Source organism: Canis aureus, chromosome 1 (assembly GCF_053574225.1).
Source record: "Canis aureus isolate CA01 chromosome 1, VMU_Caureus_v.1.0, whole genome shotgun sequence".
NCBI classification, from domain to species: domain Eukaryota; kingdom Metazoa; phylum Chordata; class Mammalia; order Carnivora; family Canidae; genus Canis; species Canis aureus.
Window position 1 is genome coordinate 88711467 of NC_135611.1, and position 17654 is coordinate 88729120.

The 17654-nt window shown below is 47.3% G+C and overlaps 1 protein-coding gene across 1 annotated transcript in view; it reads right to left on the reverse strand.

The window, feature by feature from the left end:
- Positions 1-593: 593 nt before the first annotated feature.
- ENTREP1 (endosomal transmembrane epsin interactor 1) overlaps positions 594-17654 on the reverse strand; it is a 63928-nt gene continuing 46867 nt past the window's right edge. The window contains exons 4-11 of the mRNA XM_077907680.1: positions 16716-16844; positions 14778-14885; positions 14556-14689; positions 9414-9543; positions 9166-9244; positions 7481-7633; positions 4973-5265; positions 594-1457 (exon numbers count right to left, since the gene is read on the reverse strand). Of these exons, the coding sequence (XP_077763806.1) occupies positions 1251-1457; positions 4973-5265; positions 7481-7633; positions 9166-9244; positions 9414-9543; positions 14556-14689; positions 14778-14885; positions 16716-16844 (1233 nt within the window). The 3' untranslated portion in view covers positions 594-1250. The remainder of the gene's footprint in view (positions 1458-4972; positions 5266-7480; positions 7634-9165; positions 9245-9413; positions 9544-14555; positions 14690-14777; positions 14886-16715; positions 16845-17654) is intronic.

Consider the following 17654-nt stretch of genomic DNA (forward strand, 5'->3'; position numbering starts at 1 on the left):
CTGAGAGTGTGGGAAGCCACTAACACAGTACCTAGAACACAGGGGGTGCCCAGCAGAGGCCGGCACTCCCTCATGTCACAGCCTCGCACCCCAACCTATTCTCCAGGGGCCCATGATCTCTTGAAATTCAAATTAGATCTGTGACTCCTATTGAAAACTCTTCCTTGTTATCTCACTGTTAGCATAAAATCCCGCCTGAGGCTCTCCCCTCCACTCCCCTCGATCTGGCCCCACTGGCCTCTGGTGCCGAGGGCCCTTGCATTGGCTCTTCCATCCGCCTGGAACACCCTTCCCTGCCCCTCAAAGGCAAGCCCAGCTCAAACCTCATCTCCTCAAAGAAGCCTTCTCTATCCCCCAGTCTATAGTCCCCGGGAGAAGGCAGCCCCACATAGCTTCTCAGCTAAGACCTGGCTGAACAAAGAGAAGGTTGCATTGTTATGGGGGAGGCGGGAGGGTTGCTTTGCAGGTGAAACTGGCCTGGTGGCCTGCCTGGCACTGAGCAGCTGCCCACCACTGCCCCAAGTTCTCAACCCCTCCTAAGGAAAGGCCTGGCCACTTGCGAACACACAAATATGGTACAGCGAGCCCAGAGGTCCAAAGTACACATTTTTATTCTCGGTGGGGACTTAGCCATCTCTAGTTTTGCAAGCAGGAATAAATGGAATCCACAAGAACCTCTCTCTCAACATCTTTCGTTACTATTTATCACTGACCGAGTTTCCCATTTTTCCTAAAGAGACTGTGACTTGGGGTGCCCTAAAACGAAGCTTGACAAGTGCAGCACATGGGGGTTAGTCATCCTGCGTCTGTGCCCACTGCTCCCTGGCTGAGCCACCAAAGGCTGTGGAGGCTCTGAGTAGCGGCCCAGCAGCTCTGTCCTTCACTGAGGGAGGAACTCAGGTCAGCCCAACAGCCACGGGGAGGGAGGCAGGCAAAGAATCTTTAACCCAGTTTCTGTCCACGGGACCTGGGCACTTGGCCGAGGCTGGAAGGATGCTGCCTCCACCGCCTCCAGCGCATCTAATAGCCAGATGGGCCTGCAAGAACCCGCTTATCCACCCCTGTATGTCCTCAGTCAGCAGAACACGGGAACAAATGTCCTCTGGAGTGCCCCCCTTCTGAGAGGGCATGCGCACTCCCAGCCAGGGCGCTCCAAGGTCAGGAGCGATCATCCTGCTGCCATCGGGGTGCATCTTCCTTCCTGCTCCTCACTCAGGCCGACGGGGAAAGGGGTGCCTGGCTCCCCAGGTTCACAGGATGGTCTCCCGGATGACACCGATGAGGCTGTGGGGCCGCTCAGCCTCCGCTGCTCGCCGGGGCCTCCTCTCGGCTCGGGGCCTCCCCGCAGGGACAAAGGTGCTGAGGTCTCCGCAGCTCCGCAGGTGCAAGAGGCCAGGTTGTCTCCGCGATGGTGGCACGTGGGCCCGGGAAGTGCTGGGCTGCAACGGGGCCATGATCTTGGGGAGAATAAGTGGGGGAGAGAGACGTCAGGCTCCACCAGATGCGGCCCTCCAACCTGCCTCCTTGATCAGCCATGCACTGCTTATCTTAGTTGCTTTTGGAAAAGATCATAGGATATTTTCCCAAAGTGGAAGGCACTTGGAGTTCCAGAGATACTTTCAACAGACTCCCACTTGCCTCACGTCCCTACAAAATTCCCCAAATGTTCAGCTGCCGACCTGCCTCACTTCACATCCCTGATTCATCCACTGCAGGTTCTTGCTTTACATTTAACATTCTTCTCATCATTTTTATCTAATTTCCCTGGGGTCTGAGACAGTGGTTCTCACCAGGGTCACCCATTTCTGGAGAGGAGGGGAGTGGGTAGTGTGGATTCCCGACTCCCCCACAGCAACTGGGATGCAGCATCTCTAGTTCTAGTGAGAACCCAGGTGATATGGAAGTTCTTGAAAAGTTGATACCCACGGATCTGGCATTGTGACCTGCTAGTGAGTTTATAAAATGTCAACCCCAAAGCCAGTGATGCTTCTGATTGACCAGATAACCCTTCAATTAAATAATAATAATAATAATAATAATAATAATAATAATAATAAAAGCTAGGCCAATTTATTTGTACAAATGCTTAAGAATGGTTCCACTGCAAGATCTGTTTTACAACGTAGCACATACGTAACTTTAAATATGTATACAATATCATTTACTTTGGAAAATGGCAAACATAGGGAAACTCTTCATCCATCTGGGACTGAGCAGGGGAGATCTGTCCAGTATGTACAATTACCAGGAGTTGCCTAGTCATGACTATAGGACCTACGATACTGTTATCACCTTGAGAAAACCCAGGCACTTCATTTCCACCTAAGGTCACAGAGCAGTCCCTGGAATGCCTTCTGGTTTAGTTTGCACCATTCGGAGATTTTAAAGTCATTAGAAGTTTAATCCCTCCAAAAGATGGGACATTAGATTTTGCTATCACACTGTTATTATATTGGTCTTTAAAGCCCTGTCCTTTTTTCTTCATTAAGAAAACTCCAACGTGCACAGATGTCAACTGTTGCTACACATAAGTTAAGGCAAGTGGTTTTGAAACAAATAAACATTTCAACGAATTGAAAACCTATTCAAGTAATACTAGAAAAAATGAAAATGTGCAAAGCTGGGTAGAGTCAGAAATAAAAGCTCTCCTTCTACTTGTCCCCACCTCCTTGTGCCTGGAGGTGGGCTGGGGAAGTGGTACTAGGATGCCTCCCCACTGGGATCAGCTCCTGAGAGGCGCCAGCACATGGCCCGGAGTCCACTGCAATAGTCCCAACACATGAACTTTCATCCAGACTTGGCACAAAGACCCAGCAAACATCTGTAGTGAGAGCATCTGATGAGTTGTAAGTGCTTGTTCATTTTCCCCAAAGCTATTTTCCAGGGAAGACTGTGCAGAAGATCCAGACCAAAGGTTTGGCCAATACGGACTCTTACCTCACTAGAGGTTGGCAGCCTTCCAGGAGTGGCTCCAAGTACTTGCTCTGTGTATTGGGCTATTGGGGCTGGACAGAGGGAAGGAGGCTGGGAATGACTTCTGGCACAGACCAGGGTTATGAGGAGATAAATGTCTCCCCTGCACAGATACTGCCCGCAGCCTGACCCTAGACCACCAGCTGACCACTCTATTAGAAAGCAGACAACAAGAGGGTCCTCGGTTCATGTAGCTCCTCATGCCAGTAGTCACATCGCTCTTCTGCTTCCCTGAGGGGCTGGGAGAGAAACTGGCTTCTGGCTTCTGTAAGAAGAGGCCAGCAGTAGCAAGTGAGAAGGGGTTTATTCAATCTGTCTTAACTCACCTAGGACTCCACTGCCCAATGTGTGTTGGTCACTTACTGCACAAAGGCACAGGCAGCTAATGTCCATGAGCTGCTGTGCCCTGATGTCTACAGCAGCCACCCCACATTCAAGGGGCAACGAAGCAAATGCCTAAAAAGTAACAGCTTTTTTTTTTTTTTTTTTTTTTTTTAAGATTTACTTATTTATAGAGAGCTCAAGGGAAGAGGCAGAGGGAGAGGGAATCTCAAGCAGACTCCCTGCTGAGTGTGGGAGTGCAGGACTTGATCCTAGGATTGTGAGACCATGACCTGAGCCGAAGTCAACAGTTGGATGCTTAACCCACTGCACCACCCTGGAGCTCCAGGTAACAGCTTTTAAAAGAAGTGGGTAATTAAAGCTGTGACCCACCCCTAGTTCTCATCAGAAAGAAATCCCATTCATTCAGAGGTATAGGTGTTTAGACCACCTAGTCCAACACTTCATTTTAAAAATGAGAAAACTGGGGCGCCTGGGTGGCTCAGTTGGTTGGGCATCTGCCTTCAGCTCAGGTCACAATCTCAGGGTCCTGGGATTGAGCTCCATGTCAGGCTCCCCACTGGGTGAAGTCTGCTTCTCCCTTTCCCTCTGATCCTACCCCTGGTTCTTGCTCTCTCTCTTAAATAAATAATAAAATCTTTAAAATATAAATAGATAAATAAATAAAAATAAAAATGAGAAAACTGGGGCACCTGGGTGGCAAACCAAAGCATCTGCCTTTGGTTCAGGTCATGATCTCAGGATCCTGGGATCAAGTCCTGCATGGGGTCCCTGCTCATCAGAGAGGCCGCTTCTCCTTCTCCCTCTGCTCCTCCCCACTGCCTGTGCACATGTGTGCGTGCTCTGTCTCAAATGAATAAAATCTTTTAAAAATAAATAAATAAAAATGAGAAGACTGACACCCAAATGGATTATGCCCAATTTTATCTTTCCACTGGGTGGTCTCAGATTAGGGAATTGTGCTTTTTAAATCTATAATCTATAGAGAAAAGATATTTATTCCTTTAAGTCCTATCAGCTTAGGTATCCTGTCAACATCTTGTGGGAATATCGAAGAGTTCCCAGAATCCTGCCAATATTAAAATTCATGTTGGTCCATCACTGCCAAAGGGCTGGGACACCATGCCCTATCCAGGGAAACCCAACTCAGCAAGTCAAGCACTGAACATGCCCCGCACTGCCCGGACCCCATGCTTTCTTTTCCCAAGGATGCTTCCACATCCCGGGGAAATTAGTTTCTCTCCCTGGGCCAAGAAACTTATGGAAAACTCATCACGTCTGAAAAGAACATGCTCCAGCTTCCTCTTTCTCCCTCCCTAGACCTCCTCACCCCAATTTCCTTGACACCATGACCATGAACTTACTGTGACTTCTGACAGGAAATCAGAGAAGCCATTTCAGCTGCTATGGAAACAAGTGATCTGACTTGTGCCCAAGGCTTGTGATAAAACTACCTGTTCTAGGGATCCCTGGGTGGCGCAGCAGTTTGGTGCCTGCCTTTGGCCCAGGGCGTGATCCTGGAGACCCGGGATCGAGTCCCACATCGGGCTCCCGGTGCATGGAGCCTGCTTCTCCCTCTGCCTGTGTCTCTGCCTCTCTCTCTTTCTCTCTCTGTGACTATCATAAATAAATAAAAATTAAAAAAGAAAAAACCTACCTGTTCTAGGAAGCTGGCACTTGTGATGGCCTCCTCCATGTGCTCCTCGTCGGACTTCAGAACAGATTTAATGTTTTCCACGAGCTCATGGATGTCTGGGGTCATACTGCAGGAGGACTGCTCCAGGAACCTCGCCACCAGCAGTTTTGTGTCCATGTAGGACTTGTAATCGATCAGGGACCGTGGCCGGCATCGCGAAGCTCTGCACTTCAACCCCCTCCTCAGGGTCACCGTGGCCAGATCTGGTCTCCCCTCAGTCTGCGTTGCAGCTTCGCAGCTGAGCACGGGGACAGCTGTGGGTGGGGACAAACAACATGTGCCCGTTGGCCACGCCCCTGTAAGCCCAGCAAGGGGCCACTGAACTGGGCGTGGAAAGCATGTTGCAAATGCCAACAACCATGCACATCTTGCTTTTCATCTTGCAGAAGGAAAGGGGGAAAACAAAAACAAAAACAACACTTCAGGGAAGCTTCTTCCCTGAAGTTCCAATAGAACGTGTCCCCAGAACATTTTATGGTGCCACATAAAACACAACCACCAAGGGAGAGACAGATGATAAGGAAAAGCATCCAGGGTGGAGCCTGAGACAGAGCAAGAGTTCCATGGGGTGATGGCTGATATGTGGGGATGGACGGGCAAGCAGAAAAAAAGATGGTTGACCCGATGAGAGAATGCTCCAAGGGGGAAGGATGAAGGAACCACTTAAAGAGAGAGATTGAGGAGAGACAAGACTGTGGGATGAGTGGAGTGCTCTGCTCCTTTTGACTGTACCTTTGTCCTACACATCCTCAGGGCCTGGTGCTGGCTTATCCACGCTCACACCATGGCTGTGAGGTAGCTCTAGGGCTACTACAGAAAGAAAAATTGAAGTGCGGAAGAATCATGTCATTCCAGAAGTCAACAGCGGCCTGGGAAATCCCCCGCAGGCTCTCATTTCCACAACTACCTACATCGGAAGGGTTTAAGGACCAGCAGAACATTACTGCGCCATCAGGTGGGTGAAGGGGAATGCAGGCCTGGTCTCTGTGTTCATAAGCCAGCCAGCAGCCTTCAGTGTACACGAGTCTGGAGATTTCTGTGAAGGCCTGGCGATTGGGAATTTGGTATTCAAGGAAGCAGAGGGTGGGAGAACAAATGAAGTAAGGGGGGGGCACTCCTTTTCCTCAGGAGAAAGGCAGGCTCTATAAACTGAGGTTAGTGGCCATCCTCCAGGCTGCCATGTGCCTGTCAGAGAGAGCCAGAGTTTTCCAGGAAAGCTCCCTACAGACACTCACGTGTGAGGATAGTCAGGGACTACACTTAGTCACTGGAAGGCAATCTGGTCCGTTCTACAGTGGAGGACTCCAACAGGTAAACACATGTCTCCTCCCCCTTGCAGGACCACAAATTAGGAGGGGATTCTAGAAGGATCTCACTAAGCTGTGCAGACAGCCAAGTTCCTGTTGAAGCTGGCAGGTGGCCAGCGTGAGTCCTCAACTTGCCAGGCAGGTTAGAGACCTGCAGTGAATCAGGCCTAGGGAGCTGAGGGGCCAGGTTGCTGGCCTGTGGGTTTGCAGAGGCACGCGGTCGGTCCCAGGTGGTGGGACTCTTCCCTGCTCAGAAGACAGGAGGAGTTGTTCTCTCTGGCTCCTACTCGGTCAGTCCAGAGCTGTGGCAAACAACACAGGCTGTCAGAAGGACAGAGCCAAGACTGGGAGGGGGTGACACGGGGCCCCAGAGAGAGCTGGGTGAGAGCATTTACAAAGTGGTCATTTGCACAGAGCTTGAGGAAAGCATAGGCACTTGTTAGAATAGGTCACAGAAAGGAGCCTCTGCTGGTGGAATTACAGATTTTCATTTTCTTCCTTTATCTTTGTTTCCTTTACTTTTTTTTTTTACAATTTTCCAAATGAAGAGCTATTTGGAGATGTTCGAGTATTCATGTATTCAGAAAAAGGACTCGATGTTATTTTAAGTTCTTAAAAGTTTTTTAATTTAAAATTATTCAAATAACGTCTATAACAAACTCCACACAGAGAGGGAGAGAATTGGAGTGTGAGTTTCACTCTATCTAAAGTTCTTAAAACAGGTCAGATTTAAATAACTCAACTACCCATACACAGTAAAAAATAAAATAAAAAGATAACTCAGATCATAAGGGGTAAAAAAAAATAAAAAATATACCCCTTTAACTTCTTCCTTGAGAAAGTTTATTTCTGTAAGACTGTGAGCACCCAGAAATCAGAATGATGATTGCATTATTTTCGTGTACCTAAAACACTATCATGTGCAACCAAATGCTTTTGCTGACAATGACTTCAAAAGAAAAAACTCTACCAGCCTTAAAAATTGTGGCAGGTGAATATTCTTAATGTGCATGTAGAATATTTTATTTTCCCAAGACCTCTTAACCTCTTTCGAGACCTCTCAAACCGCGGGGCAGTGGGCAGCCAGAGCCACCCGCTTTCACCTGACACCTTTGGGCAAACACGCATGATGCTGTGCAAAGAACGTGGGAAGTGACATCACCTCTCTCCACGGAATGGTGCAGCACAGGGTCGCTCCTCGATCTTGTCCTCAGGAGTGGGAAGACTCTCCGACTTCGCATGGGATATAGCTGGTTTGCATCAGGAATTGAGATGGATGTGCTTTCTTCTCCAGGTGTGTTAGGAATGTCCTCACCTGTTTTTTTTTTTTTTTTTTTTAAAGAAAAGAAACATAAATTATTTCACCAGCTCCTGCCTTCAAAATGTTGGGTAGGAAACACCCGTGAGCCCAAACCTGCAGGGACAGGGGAATACAGTCAACCACATTTGCTCAGGCTGCTGGCCCCTTAAGTTTTTATTTCCCAGCACTATGGGAAACGCTGCCTCTCCAAACAACCCTTCTGAGCCTCAAGCAAGCAAACAAAAAATTTTAAATCCAAGAGCAAAATAAAGAAGCCTTGTCAAAATGTCAGGGTTTTTTTCTGCAAGTGCTTAGAATCTTCTCCAGGGAAGCATCCTAGTGCAGCACTGGAAAACTCCTAGTCTGTTTTCCAGTTTCTGACAATGCAAGGTGACGTGGGTGGATGATAACAGGTCAGGTGACTTCCCTGAGGGCTGCAGACCCAATGCAGGCAGAGGAGGTGTCAAGACCCAGAGTGTGAGCCAGGCTGTGAAAGTCCTGACAGCCAAGGGAAAGAGCCAGTGGCCGCTGACTGGATGGGTAAAACATTCAAGAAATGGACAACTTCTGCTCAGGACAATCGAATCACATCATTGGTAAGACTGGATCTGGGAAACTTTCTTAAGAAATGGAAGAACCACAAACATACTTAGGGAAGAGAACACTGCTGCATTATTCTAAGATGTAAAGTGAACAGAACAGAAACTTGTTCCAAATGGTGCTGCTGAAAAATCACCACCATCAAAAATAGCTAGAGCGTTGATCCATTATTTATCACCACTGCCATTTTGTGCTGGTGGACAGTTTTCCAGGCCATTTAAAACCTCTCCAAAGACAGAATGCTGTAATAATGTTCCCTTAAGTGACAGGGATAACTGTAAACTGACTCTCATTTTTTGAAGCAGGACGGAAAACCAGCATTCACTACCCGTGAAGGCAGCATGGCCTGGACCCGAGGTTATCAATGACGGCACAATCTCACAGCAAATCACCTTACAATAAAAAACTCCTTTTCCCCTTTATTTTTTTTTAATTTTTATTTATTTATGATAGTCACACAGAGAGAGAGAGAGGCAGAGACATAGGCAGAGGGAGAAGCAGGCTCCACACACCAGGAGCCCGACGCAGGATTCGATCCCGGGTCTCCAGGATCGCGTCCTGGGCCAAAGGCAGGTGCTAAACCGCTGCACCACCCAGGGTTCCCTCCTTTTTCCCTTTAAAATAGCCCATCTTATTTTAACAGAAGAAAGAAGATCTTAGGTGAGAAAACACAGGAAGGCCAAATTAAACTCTGTAATCCATTTCCCAGGTCCCTGAGAAGAGTCTGGTTACTCAGCAAAGATTCTGAGGCTATCTTTATTTCTGCTCACGTTATTATCTCTAAATTGCCAATGGCTGACAGTATTTTTACACCTGGAGAGAAGAATGTAATCTGAACCACTGGCTCCAAGTTATCTGACCTCCAACAATATATCATATAAGTCATTATTTCATGATGTTTTCCTCAAGTGAATCCTGAGTTTGGGCAGCAATCATGTGTTTATTACCTTGCATCACTGGCACGCAGATCGGTTCCAAGGGGCTCATGGCACCTTCTGATCCTTCTGGCATATGGAGTGAAGATCCCTACATCACAGGAGAAAAGAGGGTTATTTTTTGATCTTCAACTCATCCCCGACCTGGACTCCACTCAACGTAAAAGCATGCTCAGGACCCAGACTCCCACTGCTCTCTGTAGGCCGTGCTGCTTTTTCTAACAGCAGTCAGTAAGCCAAAGAAGAACTACGGCCCGTACCTGTTCCTGGTCTGTCTGGCTCACCACAGCTTCGTAAGGAGGCGGGGGGTCCAGGGGACAGAACACTTCCACACCTTTGATTCGTGCTCCATAGATGTGTGGGAGTGGAATGACATCACTGCCGAGCATCCTAGAAAAGCATCTTGGCATGAGGAAGCACATCCTACAGACTGTGGGTCTGATGGTTCTTGCTTCCTTGTGATGGCCTCTGCCTCCGCAAGGTTACCCACTGACAGTGGGGGAGACCCTTCACCCCTCCTGACAGTCTCCTGACCCAGGAGCAGAGGAATAATCCAAGCAGATGGATTATTAATAATCAAAGCCTTCAGTTTCTTAGGCAAGCGAGAATGTATAAAGTGCAATGCCATCATTTCTTTTGAATCTACTCTTCTAGTGCACCTGGGTGGCTCAGTGGTTGAGTGTCTGCCTTTGGCTCAGGTTGTGATCCCAGGGTCGTGGAATCGAGTCCCACATCGGACTCCCTGCATGGAGCCTGCCTCTCCCTCTGCCTGTGTCTCTGCCTCTGTTTCTGTGTGTCTCTCATGAATAAATAAATAAAATCTTTAAAAAAAAAATACAGGGAAGACCAGGAAACCTGTACTCAGGCCGTGGAATATCAGAGAATGAAAATAAGAGATACGAGCAAAAGTTTAATGTCTGTTCTTGAAATATGAAAAAGGGCATAAGCTGAAGGAGCCAGGTGAAGGATTCTGGGCCAGCCGCATGCAAGGGCTGCTTTTTTCAGAAAGGCGCTCTGTGGATTCACAGTGGTTTCATTTTATTCCTCTGCCCTTTTACAAAAATGCAACCGGCAGAGGAAACAAAGTTGAAAACGATGCGATGTTCTTTTTTTCCTAAAAGTAAAACCAGTGAGCACTAGGGACTCCTTCTGTCCTCTCCAAAGGGCTAGTCTTCAATCCCGAATTAGCATAACCCCCTGAGCCATCTCTCCAGCACTCCCAAATCCCTTTGCTTTCCCCTTCAGCCAACTCCCCGTGTTTCTCCACTGCTGTGTTCTCCCCAGGGAAGTGAAAACCCTCAGCTTTGCTAGTTCATTTGTTAGCTCCGGTGGTCTTTGATATTCCCCCCCTCAATGGCCACCTGTATGTTCACAGAGAAGAGAGGCTTGCTTGGGGCCAGGAGGTCAGAGGAACCACCGTCCACTTTAGATCTTAAACGACCATGGAATCCCTTTAAGAAGGAACACTGTAGGGGAGAGGAGGGCACATTTTCTCTAAAAGGACCACAAATGAATGGCTTCCTATGGTGGTCACTATAATGACCAAGAAAGCCTCCGTGTTACAGAAGATGCTTCTAGAAAAGAAAAGGAAAGTACCCTCCCTATTAGGCAGTTCTTATTTCACATCTTTTGGGTACACAGGGATCTGTGGGGAGCAGGGAACAGGTGTGCTATGTCCTGGCAGGTTTTTTCCTGATCCTTTACGGCCCCTCAACCCTAGCTAGGGGGCAGAATCACCTGGGGAAGTCTGCAAACTATGGGAGACCCTGGCCTCACCTCTAGAAATTCTGCTCCCCGCAGATAAAAAGAGATTTTTCTCTCTTAAAAAATCAGCTAAGCGGCCATGGGACACCACAGGTGAATGAGGAAGGAAGCTGGGCCTCAGAAATAGTAGGAGCCCTCCCACCCAGAATCATCCCAGAAAGAGCCTGGGCTCTTTCAAGTTCACCCCAAACTCTCCAGGAAACCATCAGCAGTTCATGCTCATGAGTACTGAGGATGGACAGGAAACCCAAACAAGTACACACAAAATGTGTTCTGCTGAAGCTGACCACTCAGCTTTGAGAACTCACATGAGGTGGATACAGCAACTAAAACAAACAAAGAGTGGTCTTCCCTTGTGTCCTGGGAAGGTGTTGGGGTTACCGGGCTCTGGGGGCACAGGGTACAGAGTCACCCACCCACATAGCTTGGCTTCACTTGAGTTTGGGTTTTGAACTTTGTTAGGAAAAGGAATGAGATTGTTATGTCCATCACCAAGAAATAAATGCCCAGGTTCGGTTTTCCATAATCTTCCGTTTTCTGTAACACGTTATGTCCCCATGGTACAACCAGGTCCACAGACACAGAATAGGCCAGAGGCTCCAACCAATTTCTGAGGATGGGGGTTGAGGGGAAGGCTCCCCTGGGGTCATGGAGGAGGAGTGTACAGTCCTGGCTGTCCCCACAAATCAAGTCACGAGGCAGAAACCCATCTTTGGACAGAAACCTTCACTGCAATCAGGTTTCTGTTTATGACAGTAATTTGAGAAGTCCTTTCTCAAGGAGGTACCAATGCACGAAGCAGCTGTATTTATAGAAGTTAAATAAATAAACCTCTCTGAGAGGTCATAGTACCTTGCAGGAAGTGGGGAGCTCCCATAGTGGGAAAACTCTTCACATAACCAGTCATGGAAATATTAAAGAAAGCATTCCTTATGATTCTTGCCTGCCTGCTTACAAGAAAGAATCACCAATCAGGGTCAAAGAGCTAGTGTTGGGATCCCTGGGTGGCGCAGCGGTTTGGCGCCTGCCTTTGGCCCGGGGCGTGATCCTGGGGACCCGGGATCAAGTCCCGCGTCGGGCTCCCTGCGTGGGGCCTGCTTCTCCCTCTGCCTGTGTCTCTGCCTCTCTGTCTCTCTCTCTGTGTGACTATCATGAATAAATAAATAAAATCTAAAAAAACAAAACAAAAAACAAAGAGCTAGTGTCTATATCCACAAAGAGCTAGTGGATACGTAAGAACCTAGCAAAGTCGGTCAAATGTAAAAATACCTTTGATACAATATGTATCTAAAGGTAAATAAATGTACCATTTTAACAGAGAAAGTGGCCAGCCATCTGATACTGGGAGAATTTCAGAAAATGAGGCTATTTGCCCACTGGAGATAAGATCTAGGCCTCCAGGTATATACTTTACACCTAGCAGTGTCTTCTTTCTCACAAGGATGTATTACTTTAACATCCTCCCCCATGTTCCTTCTGGAAAGTTCTGAATGGTAAAGCCCTTGGTGAGAAAGAAGCTTGTCTGGCTTTGGCGAGGGGCAGTCTCAGGACTCAGAGGGACGAATCCAGGGATGCACCCACAGGCCAAAGAGTGGAAATACCCACACTGATCAGCATTACTGTGGAGAAGCCGAGAAGAGAAAGGGAAGAGAGAGGGGAAGGCGGGGGCAGGGCGGCCTGCAGGACACACTGCCCAACAGCACGACTCCTACACACCCATGAGTCACTTACCCTTTCTGCCACTGCAGGAAATTAAATCTGTCTGTTGCCTCCTCTTAGGTCAACCAAGGGCTCACCTACAATCTCAGAGAGCCAATTAATTCTTCTCGAAGAGGACATTTCTCTTCCCAGCTATGAAATAACCGGCTTTTTTTTTTTTTTTTTTTCTGCCTTCCTATGTGTCCCTCTGCACACAGCCTGAGACCAGGCTAAGGTATGAGCAGGTGCGTCCTTTGGTGCACCAAGAATATGTCTCTCTGGCTCCTGTTAATTCTTGGCTTATTTTCTAATAGACAAGGAAAGTCATCCTAGTCCCCGAAGCTTGGAAATTCCAGGACACTGCCCCCTGAACAATAGGGAGGCTGAATTGTGTCCAACCGACCCCCCAACCCTCTCCCCCCACCCCCCACTCCCCTACCTCCACATCCCCATCGCCACCCCCACCCAGCAGCCAGCGCCTCCAGCTCTTTGGCCATCTCTAGGTCCCCCTGGGTGAGGTGGAGAGAGCGTGGAGGTGGGGTGTAGCTATGACTCTGAGCCACAAGTCAGGAAGATAACCCATGGAAAAGAACGCTAACAGGGTCTGGGTGGTAGCTCCCACTGGTGACCTGTTTCAAGGTCACATGGGGCCACCCTGAGCATTGGCAAGTGGATTCCCAAAAATCCCAAGCCTGGCATCACATGTGTTTGACAACTCTCCATGTATATCCTGGGGATTAAAAGTAGAAATTCTTGGCTCTCTGAATATCAAGCTAAAGACACTAGCCTTTCTTACAGAACCCAGAGATTTTCTTTTGGAAAGTGAAATATAATTTGCTTCTCCTTAACATTCAGCTTAAGATCACTTCCCCCACGAAGCCAACCCTGACTGGCTGACTCTTCCTTCAAGCTCTCCGCAGCCCATTCACCATCATGGGTTAGGTGGTCCTCCTCTGTGCACTCAAGATCTCTCTTCTGAGAACTATTTTGATCCTTGCAACACTCATTTGTAATAATCTAGACTGTGAGCATCCTGAGAGGGGAAGGAGGACAGTCTAAGTCACCTGGAATGTCAACAACCCATCACGGTGACTAGTACACAGCAGAGGACTGACTAAATGTTTGTTGAATGAATAAGCAAAGTCTTTCTTTAGAGAGGTACAATTCTAGAAGTCTATAACTATCAGATGAACACACACAGCATTTCTTTCTGCAGATAGTGATTTCTGAGATTTAAGAAACAAATGATAAATTTTGAGCTAGAATCTGAAAAAGGAAATAAGCCTGATGTCTACTTTTTTCTAGACCAGGGAGAAGTCATGAATAATTAATCTTTTTTAATGGCTGGGAAGAATGTCATGATTTGGGAACCTGCTGAGGGTGTTATAATGAACATCGATTAGGCCTGAGCGTGTTTCCAGGGCAACAGCAGCTCTCAATCAAGTCACCATACAGGTGGCTGTCTCACTGGGTATCAGTTTTCCTGGGAAGCTAATTGAAAAAGGGTATCCTCAGGTCAGGGTGGGACTTTCTTTGGTTTCATGCAGTTTAGCAGAAAAAAGAGCAGGGTTGGGGAGGTGGGGTAGAGAACCCTGAAAAGGGCACCTGGGTGGCTCAGTGGTTGAGCGTCTGTCTGCCTTTGGTCAGGTTGTGATCCCGGGATCCTGGGATCAAGTCCCACATCAGGCTCCCCACAGGGATCCTGGTTCTCCTTCTGCCTGAGTCTCTGCCTCTCTCTCTGTGTCTCTCAGGAATAAATTAATGAAATCTTATTTTTTTAAAAAGTTAAAGAAAAAAAAAGAAAATCCAGAAAAATGACACAATCTGTCTAGATTTGGGGGAGAATTGGGCTCATGCTGTGAGTCCAGGAAACCTTTCCATCTTCAGAACCAAGGGCACCTCACAGACAGCTTGGGGATGGGAGCTCTTGAGAAGGCTACCTGCGGTTCATCCGGGGCGTGCAGGAGTAAAATGTGGCGAAATAGGAAGGCGGGGGCGCCGGTGGCACAAAGTCATCAGGGTCAGGGAGCCGTCCGTGTTCTTCCACTTCCTCGGCAGAAATTTGGGACTCATCCTAATTAAACAGCACCTCTGTTAGTCAACAGCCTTCGAGACAAAGGCCCAATGGAACACGGTCAAGGTGCCACCTCGTATAGACTTACGATGCAGGATCTTCTGGCTGCAAATATCTGGAGGTAACGAAGGGCAGCTGCCACCAAGCAGACAGTGGTGGTCAGGGCATTCAAGGCACACAGGGCGAAAAGGACTTTCTAGAACAAGGAAACAGGAACACCGCTGAGTACTTCAAAGCTGATGACCAGAAGGCAACAGAAGAACTTTTTAAATAATAATAATAATAATAATAATAATAATAATAATAATAATGTCCCAAGAAGGCAATTTTTATGGGGACATGCACGCCAAGGACTCTGATGTTTGGCTCATGGTAAGTGCCAGATAATTGCTGGTTATTAATATGACTCTCATGCAGGAAGGTATGCTTCCTCATTTTAAGAGCTTATCTTGGAAGCTTCCTGTCCCAGAAAGCGCCAACATTACAATTTTTCTTTTTTCAGGCATCAGAATATTGTCTGGAAGCGTTCCTTCCAGGAGTGTCTCTTCTGAAGTTGGTGTCTCCAATGACACCGATCCCCAGCCTCCCCCTCCTGCAGCCTCCTCCCCACCAGGACTGCGAACTGTTCTATCTTTGGCCACTGATTCTATTTCGGGAGTGACTGGCAGAGCTGCCCTGGGCACCGAACGACGACAGTGCAGGGGGCAGGCCAGCCAGGGCGTAAAGAGGGTGTCTCTTCTCTAAAGCCACGTCTCAAAATAGCAGTCAAGACAATTCCAACAGTTTCTGTTGCTCCTTAGTCCTGGCTCCTTAGTGAGGCTTTCCCCAAGGGGGGTCTTGGCTCAGAAAGTTTGGGGGTGACTCAACTACCAGAAATCCAGAAGCCAAAGATAGAAGGCTACTTTTACATTCTACACAATTCAGAGAGCTGGCAGCCAAGAGATTTCTCCTTCAAACAAAACACAAACCCAAAACAAAGATCTGAAGAAAGCCTTCAAGCGAGGGATTATCCAAAAGCTAATACCTCAGGGTTCACCAACTGATCTTGTCACTCACTGGGCTAAGGAGCCCTAAGTCAGCACTCAACTTTTATCCAATACCCTAATAAAGGGTAATTTTGTACTTCTCTGCAACTGGTATCATTTATTTTTAATCCCCCGCTTGTTATAGTGCTGCCTATGAAATGAGAGGTAAGGTGCATGAATTGCAGGACTCCTGGGTGGCTCAGTGGTTGAGCATCTGCCTTTGGCTCAGGTCATGATCCTGGGATCCTGGGATCGCATATCCCATCGGGCTTCCCGCAGGGAGCCTGCTTCTCCCTCTGCCTGTGTTTCTGCCTCTGTGTGTCTCTCATGAATAAACAAATAAAATCTTAAAAAAAAAAAGTGCATGAATTTCCCTGGGATTTACTAACGGGTATCTCTCCTAAGCCTCTGTGTCCTGGCTCGGCAGCACCTAACAGCCCTGGGGAATCACTGAAGCCAACAAAGGAGCAGCAGAACAAGGACAAATGGGCATGCAGTTTAAAGGTTTTGCTCAGAGCAAGGTTGCCCGGCTGGCTTAGTCAGTAGAGCATGCAACTGTTAATCTCAGGGTTGTGAGTTCAAGTCTTATGTGGGTATGAAGCCAACTTCAAAAAACAAAGTGAAGGTTTTGCTAAAAGCTGCATCATATATGTGTAGCTACACTGTGTGTGTGTGTTTGTGTATGTGAATATACATTATATAAAAATATTTACACACACGTGCATATGTATATACTTAGACTCCTTTACATTTTTTGCTATCTTATAATTCTTGAACACAAAGAAAGCCATCCGTTCGTCATTTAGGAGGACACACAGTAATCTGTGCTTCCTCCTGAAGTCATTCTGTCTCTGGGTCACCAATGACAGTTAGCTCCTATCTGCTTTCAGCAGCCCACTTGTTTGAACGAGGTAACCAAGTGGAAATATTTCCACTAACTTTCCCTTCTTTGAGGGCTCTAGCATGTAGTTACTGACAGGGGTGGAATCCATTCGAAGTACCTTAAGTAGAAGGTGAACAGCACTACAAGGCTGGACGGGAAAGAGTTTCAAGGCATTTTCTTTGTCTGTGCATTTGGCTGGTTGAAATTCTTCACAACAGAAGCAAATCTTGCCTTCTCCCAGGTCCACCTTAAGGGGGAAAAGGCAGAACCAGAACTTAGTTATGAAGAATAAATACACAGGATACAGATTGGAGCACCCACCATACAGGATGAGATACAGCAGGGTTCCATGCCGGGTGGTGTCTCTATCTGCCAGGATCGGCTCAGGTGTGCTGTTATAACAACAAGGTTATTTCTAGAATCTGCTAAGGCCTGCTGCAGGTCAGCCGGGAGCTCTGCTCATCATAGTTCATGAAGGACCCAGGTTGATGAAGCACCTACCGGCTCAGGATTGATGGACCATGGTGCCAGAGAGGTGGAGAGCATGTGATAAAATGCACACTGGAGCTTAAAGTGGGCTTGCCAGATAAAGTATAAGACACCTGGTAAATTTGAGTCCAGATAAATAACATCATTTTTTAGTATAATCGTGTCCTAAATTATTGCATGAGATATGTTTTGTAGTAAAACCACAAAAAAAAAAAAAAACAATTAGCTGTTTATTTGAAATTCAGATTTAATTGGATACCTTGTGTTTTTACTTATTAAATCTCATAACTCTAGCTTAAATCTTTAAGTGTCTGCTTTCGGCTCAGGTCATGATCCTGGGGTTCTGGGATCAAGCCCTGCATCAGGCTTCCTGCTCAGCGGGTGCCTGCTTCTCTCTCTCCCTCTGCAGCTCCCCCTGCTCTCTCTCTCTCTCAAATAAATAAAATATTCTAATCAATCAATCTTCCTCTTGAAAGTGACACTCATCATTTTAGATCACATTTCATTGCCAAAGCTAATCTTATGGCCCTACCTAACTCCAAGAGGACAAGGAAGTTCAAGCTGCCAT